At 40.5% G+C, this 12973-nt stretch overlaps 1 protein-coding gene across 1 annotated transcript; it reads left to right on the plus strand.

The window, feature by feature from the left end:
- Positions 1-343: 343 nt before the first annotated feature.
- On the plus strand, positions 344-9886 carry tmem182a (transmembrane protein 182a). Its single transcript, XM_075479370.1, has 5 exons — positions 344-786; positions 2137-2260; positions 7420-7518; positions 7602-7739; positions 8294-9886. Exons 1-5 carry the CDS (start codon positions 628-630, stop codon positions 8518-8520), a joined length of 747 nt encoding a protein of 248 aa, XP_075335485.1. The 5' UTR covers positions 344-627; the 3' UTR covers positions 8521-9886.
- The last annotated feature ends 3087 nt before the right edge of the window (positions 9887-12973 follow it).

Consider the following 12973-nt stretch of genomic DNA (forward strand, 5'->3'; position numbering starts at 1 on the left):
ACTTGAACTGAAAACCCTGAAGAAGTCACCTGGAAGGCCGCATTTTTAGTCATTTTCAGCAACCTCATTGTGGGATATGATAACTTATGGAGTGTATATCTGTTTATGTGTATGCTGTCTGGGTAGGGCAAAGATTTGCGGCAGGGTGTAGTGGGATAATTTACTCCCCCTCTGTCCTTTCAGTCTCACCCAACCCTGACATTCCCGTCAGACGCAGGGTGTCCAGTTGCTACTGGTTATTTCTGTGTTGATCCCCTCCCTTCACACTCCAAATGGGCCACACACTCTGCTCCATAGTGGAGTAGAAAAGTTGCCTTCAATCACACATCAAAAATAGCCTGGGGGCAAGGGGGTTGGGCTGTCTTCAGACCCCAGTTGAGGGTCCAAAGGATGTGGACAACTTTGTCCTCCCATAACACAGACACAGATAAAGGGGAGAAGTTAAGATCTAGTAACCCAACAAAGCCCAGCTGGACAGTAACAACATATCTAAGTCAGTGGATTTAAAACAGCGCAAGAGAAGAGATTGCTTCGGCCTCAGTTTGTCACATGCACTTGTTGTTGTTGGAGGGGAAATAAGACTGAGAGTGGGAATCCAGCAGCCGAGTGGCTGTTCAGTCCCGGACTATGAAGCTTAGTGTGGCATTGTTTTTTGCAGGGCTCTTCGGGGCTTTGGCAGCTGTGTTCATCTTGCTTTCTTTTGGAACAGATTACTGGCTGTTGGCAGCGGAGAGTTGCCACCCAAAGCCTGACGGATCTGTCAGCTCAGACAAAGTTACCGCCAAGGTGGGTGTTAATAAGCACTTCTAAATGAAATATACGTTATGTGTTCATAGTTTAAAAATGTTCATGTTTGTAACTGCTGGAGCTAAAGTGAGAAGAGTTCTTAGATCACCAATATTCTCTAGTTGTTCGACTAGTTTAACTATTTCAGTATTTAAACTCTAGTTTGTGTACACACTCCAAAATGCTGGTATTAGATATTCTGATAGTCTGAGCACTTTACAGCTCAATACAATCTGTTTTGGAAACTGCAATCAGCTGTCCCAATTACTCTTTCAACAGATAAACTACGGGGTGGAGAGACATCCCTGTAAAATGTCTTCATGTAATCAGACACCGTCTAATGTTGAATGTGTGCAGCTATGCAATGATTGAGGCATAGCTTGAGGCATAGCTCTATGATAGAAATACAAATACCAGCAGTCTCAGAGGTATGATGCTATATTAAATATCACCAATGAGAACATACTTAGCTATTCAGAGTGAGCACTGATACTGACACTGAGACAGGATGCCAGGACAATAAAACCAATGCGGTACTACGACAACTACTGTGGTCGTTTTGAAGCATTAAGGTGTAAAAATCAACCAGATGCCAATCAGATTAAGGTTTAGCAGTTGGTTCATTTGAATATAAACAAACTCATACTCTCTTGAGTATGACTACCAATCAATATTAAAAAACAATTAGGGATTCCCAAAGTTTACTCCTGTTATTGAGAAATAAATAAATGTGGTTATGTGAAAGATGTTTTTTGATTGTCTCTAATGCCTTTCACAGTAGCCTTTCAGATTTATTGTCAAACCCTGTGAGGGATCCCAAGGCCCCGACTGAGAACCCAATCTCAAAGCATCAAATGCTTTCTGTCTGAACTTTAAAAACAAACAACTGAACTTGTCTGAAAATGAGTTAAATGGCTAAATTTACCATAACTTCCTTCAGCTCGACTTCAAAGACCAAAGAATCTGCCTCAGCTTCTCTGAGAAGCATTTAATTCGATGACATAACAGGCGATTTTGGAAGCGTTTTTTCTTTTTTTCTCACATGCAAAGACCATGTGTTTTCTGAATGAGTACATCCTCAGACTTGCATACTCGGTCAGCACCAAACTAGACCAGCTAAAGGGTGCTTGCTGGGCTCAACCCTTGACCTGACTTAGCAGCTGTTCTGCGACATGTTGGCTGCAAGCTGAGCACCTGCCTCACGTCGTCTTGAAACAGCTCTCGCAGACTTTAAATTAAAAAAGAGTGAATGACTGCACTTATATACTGTAAACCACATTAAAAAGACTTTGTAAAAAGGGAAACATGATGAGTCATACATTTTGAGGATTTTCATCTTCCTGATTTCAGTATGGAGATGTAGTGATGCAGGAGACTGGTAGTGACATCACTCTATACCATGAGGGTTTCTTCTGGAAGTGCTACTTTGGAGGCAACCATGGGGATGAGAACCTGCTGTGGAAACTCTGGTTCAGTAAGTGAGATAGAATATATAGTTTCAGCATGAAATTGGCCTTATTTTCTCATAGCTGGCACAGCTGCACACTAAATATCTTTTGTATGGTCACTGGAAATGAATAGAATAAATGTATAATACCTCTGCAAATAATAAATGTACAAAGAGAAGTATTTAGAGGCACTGCAGTCAGAGGTGTTGCAAGGATTAAGATGTCTAAGCACATGTATGACTGATTGCTAATATGCTCCATTCACAGAAATCCAAATAAACGTATGATGGATTAAGAGGTGGTAGTTTTATGTTTAATACACTGAATCACCCGTACAGAGCTAATTAAATGTCTGATTTTACAACCTAGATCTCTGAAACCCTTTTACAGAACAAATGCATATATTTTTGATATGGTCCTCTCAATATTAACTCAGAATCTTGCCTTTAAGCAATTCTCATAAAATCAGGAATTAGGATGTTTTAAGGCAGTTACATCCTCCCAAACAGGGCTATGACATTTAACAAGTCTTTGAAAATTGTGGCTTAGTGCATTCGGGAAACTGTTCTCTATTAATGTTCGGCATCCACATAGTCACATGGCAGAATTTTAATTTGTTGCCGTGCTGTCTGTTAAGGTTGTATGACAACACAGTGGAGAAACTCCCAAAATCTCATGTGACTTTTTTAAGAAGGTCCCACCATGTGATGTTATTCTGGTCATCTGTCAGCTGGTTGTGTGTCATCTATTTTCTGATTGAGACTTTGAATGGTGGGCCATTGTCAGAAACAGCCTGCAGAAATGAAAGGACCTTGTGAGGTTCTGTGGAATTTCACATGTTACAAGAGATGAGAGGGAAAAGACTGGGGAGAAGATGTGTCTTGTGCTCTTTGCTGGTTTGCTAAAGAGCTACTTCTGCAGTTATTACTTAAGTAAAAACTCATCGGTGTCCCTTAAAATTGTGGATTTTAAGTGTTTCCCTCTCATTGCTTTAAAAGCACAAAATTTTCATCTTTTTCCACATTGTGTGAATGATGTGCCATGAAATGCTAGTGTGGCCCCACTCACTCCTCCACATGCTAGCAATGGCTAGCGGCTAGTCTTCGGTTGCTCAGATGGGACTAGCAGTAGCAGCTTGCAGCCGGTTGGCTGAGCCAAATCAGACGTTAGCAGTTAGTTCTAGCACGCATATCCGAGACAATCACTTGAATGACTTTTCCTTGTCATTTTCGTTTCATTTCTCATTTTATTTCCTCCTCACAAAATATGCAGAGTAGCTGTGTGGACCAACCCCACAAGTAGTCATGTCACTCCAATCTACGTGGAACACACAGGCCTTCTGACTGTCTTTTTTAAACTCTTGGTGGTGCTTCAAAGCAGAAATTCTAAGACATTGCATTGATGGCAGATTTTGCTCGTGCAATGTCTTGTAGTGCATAAAAACAGCTTATGGCAAGGCAAGGCAAGGCAATTTTATTTATAGAGCACAATTCATACACAGGGCAATTCAAAGTGCTTTACAGCTACATAAAATCACAAGAAGGCAATAAAACCATTAAAAAGGAATAAAAAAAACTAAAAGAAAGAAATTAAAAAAGAAAGAAATTTAAGACCCATTAAAATAATCATTAATTAATTAAAAAGTGAAGAGTGCAGATAAAATACTTTCAGGTGTCATATGCACAGCTAAATAGAACTGTTTTCAGCCTGGATTTAAACATTGTCAGAGTTGAGGCCTGTCTCACATCTTCTGGAAGACTGTTCCAGATTTTAGGGGCATAAAACTGAAACGCAGCCTCACCTTGTTTAGTCCTGACTCTGGGCACCAGCAGGAGACCCCTCCCTGAGGTTCTCAGAGCCCGAATTGGTTCATATGGCTCTAACATGTCAGAGATGTACTTTGGCGCTTGACCGTGAAGAGACTTGTACACAAGCAGAGCTGTTTTAAAGTCTATTCTCTGAGCGACAGGAAGCCAGTGCAGAGACCTGAGCACTGGACTAATATGGTCGTATTTCCTGGTTCTAGTCAGGACTCGAGCAGCAGCATTCTGGATGTACTGCAGCTGTCTTATAGCCCGTTTAGAGAGCCCAGTGAGCAGGCCGTTACAGTAGTCTAACCTGCTGGAGACAAACGCATGGATCAGTCTCTCTAAGTCTGGTTTAGACACTATTCCTTTGATTCTGGCAATGTTTTTTAGATGGTAAAAAGCTGCTGATGTTACAGATTTAATGTGGCTGTTAAAGTTCAGGTCCGAGTCCAATATTACCCCGAGATTTCTAACTTGATAGTTAGGTTTTAGAGAGGGAGTCTCAAGGTGACTGATAACACTTTCTCTTTGTTTCTGTGGGCCACAGACAATAATTTCAGTTTTGTCTGAGTTTAGCTGGAGGAAATTGTTTTGCATCCACACACTGATCTGTTCGATGCAGCGAGACAATGTATCTACAGGCCCGTGTTCTCCTGCCGTCAGTGACACGTAGATCTGAGTGTCATCTGCATAATTGTGGTAGGACACATTATAGCTGCGTATTAGCTGGCCTAGTGGAAGCATGTACAGATTGAACAATACGGGTCCCAGGATTGACCCCTGGGGAACCCCACAGATCATAGCCATTTGGTCTGAGACACAGTTACCAATTTCAACAAAATATTTCCTGTCCTCCAGATAGGACTTGAACCAGTTTAAAGCACGACCAGAGATTCCCACCCAGTCTTCTAACCTCTGTAACAAGATCGCATGGTCAACTGTGTCAAAGGCAGCACTCAGGTCCAGCAGAACTAAGACTGTGACTCTACTTGCATCTGTGTTCAGGCGGATGTCATTTGTCACCTTGATCAGAGTTGTCTCAGTGCTGTGGTGGGGCCTAAAGCCTGATTGGAAAGTATCAAAAGCATTGTTAGACAGGAGAAAGTCACTAAGCTGTTGGTATACAACTTTTTCTAGGACTTTGCCTAAGAATGGCAGGTTTGATATGGGCCGGTAGTTGTTCAGTACTGTGGCATCAAGATTGCTCTTCTTTAGAAGAGGCTTAATGACAGCGGTTTTTAAGGCCTTTGGAAATGTTCCAGTCTGGAGTGAGATGTTGACTAGATGAGCGAGTTGTGGTAACAAACTGCTCAGCACAGACTTTAGGAATCTAGTGGGCAACTCATCAAGGCAGCACGTTGATGAACTCAGACTGCAGATGGTCTCTTCGACTGTTTTGTCAGTAACAGGTGTGAAATGTGTCAGCTCTAGGTGTCTAGCTGGCTGCAGAGTAGTTATTTGTGTTGCGGAAATTATTGCATTTTTAATGCCTTGAACTTTGTCATTAAAGAATATTGCAAACTCATTACACTTGGATGTAGAAATGAGTTCTAAAGGCAGTGAAACTGGAGGGTTTGTTAATCTGTTTACTGTAGCAAACAGGACACGAGAGTTGTTACTGCAGTTTTTGATGATTTCAGAAAAATAACTCTCCCTTGTTCTACGCAAAGTCTGGTTGAACACACATAGCTTTTCTTTGTAAGTCTCATAATGAACCTGGAGCTTTGACTTGCGCCATTTCCGTTCAGCTCTCCGGCACTCCCTTTTCTGTGCCCTGACCGACTCTTCTTTCCTCCATGGCGCCCTTTGCCTACTTTTAACCATTCTAACCTTGACAGGAGCAATGGTATCCAAAACATTTAAGAGACTTGATGTGTAAGAGTTCAACAGATCATCAACATCAGAACACAGGGTGTTCTCAAACCTAATCATTTCCATAAACTGTGTCCCTGTTCTGTCATTTATGAGTCTTCCCCGAACAACTGCAGACCCAGCTGGTGTTTTGGGTAAAGTAGATAGGTCGAAGAAAACACAGAAATGATCAGATAAAGCAACATCAACGACATTCACGTTTGAAATAACAACACCCCTTGAAATGAGCACATCTAGAGTGTGCCCCCTGCTGTGGGTGGGCTCAGTTACATGCTGAGTTAGACCAAACATTTCAAGGACAGCAGTGAGCTCATTAGCTTCCTTGTTATGCGCTACGTCCACATGCACATTCAAGTCCCCTGTTATGACTAAACAGTCAAAAGCAGTGCACACAATTGAAAGTAGTTCAGTAAAATCATCAATAAAACAATTCTGTGGTGGTTTATAAATGGTGATATACAGTATGGAAGATTGTTTTATCTCCATTTTGAATGACACATACTCAAATGATGAAAAAAACCCAAATGACAACTTGTGGGTGGGTATATTGTCCCTGAACATGGCACAAACACCCCCACCCCTCTGGTTTTCTCGTGTTTCAGACACAAAATTGAAGTGAGGTGGACTAGACTCAATCAGGACTGCATTTGCTGTGTTTTTGTCGAGCCACGTCTCAGTTAAAAACATAAAATCAAGATTGTGAGAGGAAATAAAACTATTAATTAAGAATGATTTGTTACTTAAAGATCTGACATTGAGTACTGCGTGTTTGAGATTAGTTATAGTTGAACTGGATGCTGTGTTCTTGCAAGGGATATGGATAAGATTTATCTGATTGGACAGTCTGATTGTCTCTCTCTTCACTCCATCCTTGGACCTCTGGTTGAGATGGTGTTTACCAACACAGAGGCCCTTAGTGTCCTAGACAACAGCATTGACGCTGTTGGAAATGACAGCTGTGGGCACCGGTGGTGGGGGCCAAGCTGGGGGGGCTTTGATCGATGGAGTAGGCTGGGGAGGGAGAGGGGCTCGATGCTTCTTTGAGGATAGAATTCTTGATCTTGCCATGTTTGGCGTGAGAGGAACCATTTTAATCCCCGATTTCACCAAGCTTTCAAGGTGATCAGGAAATCTCCTGGGTGACGGTGGAGAAGAGAACGATGGTGAAACGTCTCTGGAGGGTGTAGATGCAGCAGGTGGGTCCCAGGCCTGTGGTGAGGGCCGTGGTGAAGGCGATGGTGGAGCTGCTGAATCCTGTGTTCGGGATGCTGGAGGTGCTGCTGTGGCTGCTGTGTTGACATGTTAACTAGGTTAATAGCTTAGTTTTTAGTGGTGACGGACTGAAATTTTTTTTTCTTCCAGCAGTTAAGTCATATTTGATCAAATACGCAATCATTGGGAATTTCTGGATGTATAAGTGTTGTCTTGGTGTAACTGCTGTGCATTCTTATCTTTTTATCTAATCATCATGGTACAAAAAATACATGAATTCTTCTTTTCTGCAGCAAATCAGCCAAACTCAAAAATGTGTACGCCCGCCTACCTCTTCCCATTCCCTGTGTCTCATCAGACCCACAACACTACAGAGTATAACTCTGCCATCAGTGAGTGTTTACACTCACACTGTTTGCATTTTCCTTAATGATCCAGTGACTCGATACATTTGGCTAACATCTCTGTTGTCCAGTCTACAGAGGCTTCTGGAGCATTTTTATGCTCATTGGCGTGGCAGCTGTTGCTCTCGGTGGGTTCATCATCATCTGTGCTGCTCCGTTTGCCAGCCACCGCTTGTATAAAGCAGGGGGTGGCCTCTTCCTGACATCTGGTGAGTTTAATCCAGAGGTGAAGTGACTAAGCACACATGCTTAAGTACTGTATGATATGGAATATTTTGACTCAGATGGGAAAAAACCGAACCATTTAGCGTGCAACATTGGTTCTACAGCCCCGGTCTCTTGTGACTTTTTAGATTAAGACTTTTCTCTCAAAATATGAAATGGTTCTTATCAATACTGTCCATCATAACACTGTTAAATATCAAACTGGTCTTCTGACTCACTAAAGCAATATTAACAATATTTTGCATAATGACAACTTTAAATGTCAAAACTATAAGAATACTTACATGATAATAGCTTTAACTAACTAATCAGTTATGGGTGCCAATGCTTAAAGTATTAAGGCACATATTTAATTCATAATCCCAAGGGTGTTACTCTTACTTAGGTAAAGGATCTGTGAATTCTTCTCCCTCAGTTGGTTATTTATGAATCTAAACCACCTCTTCTGGATCTACCTGTTCATATAAACACATTTGATTGAGTTTCAGGGATCATGGTTTCATATCTTTACTTATCAGGTTCTCCTTTGTGCCACCAGGTTTTTTCCTCCTGTGTGTTGTGGTGATGTACATACTATGGCTCCAGGTGTTGGATGTGGTGGAAGTCTACGTCGACCACCAGCGCGCTTCACTGTGTGCAGATTTTCATTTGTCCATCAGCTACGGTCTGTCCTTCATGTTTGCCCCCATTGGCATCTTCTTCTGCCTCCTGGCCGGCTTTCTTTTCCTCCTCATTGGTCGAACTGTCCAGATTCACTACCACTGAGTAAAAAGTGGATTTTTGTACAGCCATATTCAAATTTTTGTCACATTGTTTCTGCCGATGTAAAAACAGGACTCGATAGATTCCGCTTGGCAACTCTTTGGATTAAACAATCTGACAACGCTTGAACATTTTGTTCCAAGAAAAATTTTCATATGATGTTCAGCTTGGAAATGGCATCACGATCACTTTAACCTAAGTTACCTTCAGTTGAGCTATGTAACTTACATCAATTGACCCAGCGCAACCATGATCATATATAAATACCTGGGCCTTTATTTGAACCTCGAATGTTAGGGTATAGGTTGATGCATTTCAGAAGACGAGGTAAAAATGTTCTTAAATCTGTTTGGAATATACGCTAAAAGGCCCGAACTGTCATTAAAGAATTACCGTAAATCAAATAAACATTTTATGTTTTATAGCAGAGATCTTTTCCAGTCCTGATCCTCACTCCCCTCTTCCTTGCATGTTTTTTTACATGTTTGCCTGCTCCATTTCACCTTAGTCAATTGAAGGAGTCATTCCCAGCCTTGGATGATGAAGTATGATGAAGAGCTGATGAGCTTACCTATTTATTAGAATCATGTAATGGAGAAAATATACAGAAAAAAAGACGCAGTTTTTCATGTAAAGCCTAGAAGCAGATAATTTATACATTGTATAACATATAATAATTTATATAATTCTATATTCTGTAAACATGGTGGAGGGAGTTTATACTTTTGGATATTGGACCGAATTAGCTAATTATAATGTGTTTAGTTGTTGTATACAAATGATATGGTAATATAATATGATTTCAAAACAATAGTTTCTTAGCCTCTAAGGCATTGCATTTTTCATCAAACAGCAGTGTTTATTTGTGTTGGATACCATGATACTTACGACTGTTGAGTCAACAATGTCCACATTCATAATAATTAAGGAATATGTCAACCAGTTCAGTGGTGTGGCTTAACCCATTTAATCCTGCTACAAAATATGAATGTTCCACGGTTAGCGGTAACTCAGATTTGAATGGTTTAATAGCAGTGTTTCTGCTCTATAATGGAAAAGAATAATCAGCTTCAGATGCAAGTTTTTCTGGTCATTTCTGGCTTTGGTCCTTGTTTTTTTTTTTTTTACATAAATAAGAATGTTAGATAAAATCATTCATGATGTAATACGCTAACATTTTTTGATTGAATCATACTTAACACGGTCATCATTTTCTAGCATGTAGCATGACTGTACTGTTTAATGGCCATATTGTTCCAATATGGCCAGATTATTGATTCAGCACAGATTCAGTATCTCTCCAAGTGTGTCACGTGTGTTGTTTGATTGTGATGTGACCTCATGTCAAATAAATGTTCTTTTTCTCTGATCTGCTTGGCATTAAAATGAAAAGGTGAGGGCTTTGATGTAGAATGAGAGTAACTCAACCATTCTCAAGAAAAATGTAGATGCAAAAATAAGTCATTCATTCACTTGCAGAGACATAAATGCACTATTCCAAGTATATTGGCAATTTTTCCATGGAATGAGATTAAATGTCTGATAAAAAAAAAAAAGACAAGATATTCAACTGCACCACCACAAGGTGGCACTGCTGTCTCATTTTATTTACACAGTCTACACGCTGAGAAGGAGAAATCCCATTTTGCTTATCTGGAGTCTATGTGGAGTGTATGTGGTGTTATGCATTTAATCACAACTTCTGAAGTAGGATCTGTAGATGAAAGAATTCACACCTTGGCTGACAGACGGATGGTAATTTCACTCATGAATGGAGCATTTGATCAGGATCTGAATGGACTCCTATGTTGATTCTCATGTGTCTGAATCAACTCTTTGCCTTTCAAGATTCATAATGCACTTATCATACATAGGGAAATGCATCTGCGACTTGCCTCAGAATGCAGGAGGGAGTGACACAATGTGAACCACTGATTATTTTGTGAGACTGACTTTGCCTTCACATAAAAGTCTAATGATGGAAATTCACACTTTCGCTTTCTGAAATTTTTAAATTACTGTCTTCACACCGAGCTGCATCATCTTAGGCTCAGCCATATGAGAATCCGACCCGTGGTAAAGTACTGCAGGTCGTGAGATTAAGCCATGTAGGTGGGCAGATGCAAATAAATTGTAAGATAGGATCACAGTCCTGTTTGAGGTTGGAGCAGTCCTTTCATTCAACTCTCCCCCAGGAAAGAGATTTCTTATCTCGTGGACTTCCTGATTTAAATGAAATCCTAACAAGATATTTAAAAAAAAAAAAAAAGTTTAATCATTTGCCTATACATATCCAAGTGAGTGTGTGTGATGAGGGGAAAAAAGGGAGAAAAAGGGAGAAATAGGCAGTGGTATAATGCAGGTGTGGAGCAGGCTGCCTCCTGCAGGAGCTGGGCCTTGCAGTCAGTAATGTCATCAGAGTGGGAGTCCCAGCTGAATTCAGCACTGTTCTGCATGATTGCCCATGATAATTGTGTGTTGATAGGGAGCGCCGGAGATGGAGTATAATTTCCACCGAGAGATTCCTAAACAAATACCTGTGCTCAGCAGAGGGCTGGAGAGCAGCAGGAGGTGAGGAGGAGAATAGTGGATGAGAGGGTAACACTTCCAGAGAGGGACGATGAGGAGGAGGGACAGGAAAAAGTGGCTTTACCACAAAGTCCTATAAACTTTAAAACATAAGAAGGGGAAACGTTTGGGCTACTGACAGAAAAAGGGCTCAACCGAGCTGGACAGAAAATAAATTATGAGCAGAACACATTTCTAAGTAACTTAAATGCTGAGCAAGAAAGATCACCTACGAGTACATGTTAGTAAAAGTTCTACCTAACATGTATATATGGGTTTTAATTAGATTGTTCTTTTTAAGCATTCATATTTGTGACATGATCTGAGGTTGAGTTTGCTATATGGATGTATTGTGGTCAAAAATACCTCAAGTAAAGAGTCTTTGAACTGAAGATGCTCCAAACAATTTTGACATTGAAAAAAAAAAAACAATTATCAGAACAACACTGTGGTTGAATCCAAAACGTTAAGATGCTGTGCATAGTGATTTACAAATCGTTTAAACTCCAGATTTGATTAAAAAAAACCCTGAAAGACATTGTGTCAGTTGCTGAACAGTGAAACATAATTGTTGTTGTTTTTTAAAAAGAAATATACCCAAGTTGAATTTGATGTCAGCAACACATTTGAAAATTTCTTTCTGAAAGCACCAAATGTTTTCAATAGACAGTGTTGTGTGTGGACTGCAAGCAGGCCAGCTCAGCACCTTTATTTTCTTCCTATCGTAGTCTTGCTGTTGTGGTACATGATGAAAGTTGTGTGACATGCTGAAGTAAGCAAAAACTTCCCCCCGAAGAGGACGTCATGTGGAAATCAGCATGTGTTGCTCCAAAGCCCTGCATATGTTGTTCAACATTGCAGATGCCTTCGCATATATGCAGGTTAGCTATTTCATGTAAGCAAAGGCTGCCTCGTACCATCACAAATGGTAACTTTTCAGGACATTGGGTCCACGATTTGGATTAAAACAACCGCATAAACGTTTTCCACTTCCCAGCAGTCCATCTTAAATGAGCTCAGAAACTTTATTATAGGTTGCGTAACGTTGCAATAGGGTGGCTGCATAGGTTATATTTAGGGATGCACCGATACCACTTTTTTTCAAACCGATACGATACCGATACTTGGATCTGAGTAATTGCCGATACTGAGTACCGATGCCGATACTTCTACCACAAAAAAAAATGCAATGAATTGGAAGACAGGTTGCGGTCTCACTAGCCTAACCACACTGTTCCTGATTAGCTCGACATCTCCCCTAGCCGCCAATCTAAAAAAGTACAACAAAAATGACAACCACCCTCTGATCGCGGTCTTCATTCAATAAATTGATATCGGTTCATGGTATCGGTTAACTTTAACGAGTACGAGTACGAATATATTAGAATAGTATAGTCCCGATACCAGTATTGGTATCGGTGCATCCCTAGTTATATTGTCTGTGGTTGTAATATAGCACAAGAAGTCCTAACCTGAAACAAACCTTCAGGAGGTAAAAATCAACAACAACTGAAGGGGATATTCCCAAGAAGAAATCAGAAAGAGCATTTCTTTATGAATTACTTTAGTATCAGTGAATATCTGCGATAATATATTATATTACATATGGGAAGATGAACATCAGAGTTTACTGTATGCTGGCTCAAACCAGAAATAACTGGTGAGTCAGGTCATTTTAATCTTTGCCAGATCAGGTGAAATTCGAATTTGATCAAGTCTTCCTCCTAACTGCAGATGACCTACTCAAGTGGGTGTGCAAACTTTGTTATGAATCCGTGAAAGAACCCTTATTCCCATATTCTGAATGCAAATCAAAAACAGTAGCGGGAAACCAGCAACTGGTTGTCAGAAGTGTTTTACCGAGCCGATTCAACGATCTATACTATGA

Source organism: Odontesthes bonariensis, chromosome 12 (genome assembly GCF_027942865.1).
Source record: "Odontesthes bonariensis isolate fOdoBon6 chromosome 12, fOdoBon6.hap1, whole genome shotgun sequence".
In the NCBI taxonomy this organism is placed as follows: Eukaryota; Metazoa; Chordata; class Actinopteri; order Atheriniformes; family Atherinopsidae; genus Odontesthes; species Odontesthes bonariensis.

Excerpts from the sequence above, each read along its gene's own strand:
- tmem182a (XM_075479370.1), top strand. The coding sequence starts at position 628 with ATGAAGCTTAGTGTGGCATTGTTTTTTGCAGGGCTCTTCGGGGCTTTG. Across the intron at positions 787-2,136 it reads CAGACAAAGTTACCGCCAAG|TATGGAGATGTAGTGATGCA; the intron begins GTGGGTGTTAAT and ends TCCTGATTTCAG. Across the intron at positions 7,740-8,293 it reads TGGCCTCTTCCTGACATCTG|GTTTTTTCCTCCTGTGTGTT; the intron begins GTGAGTTTAATC and ends TTGTGCCACCAG.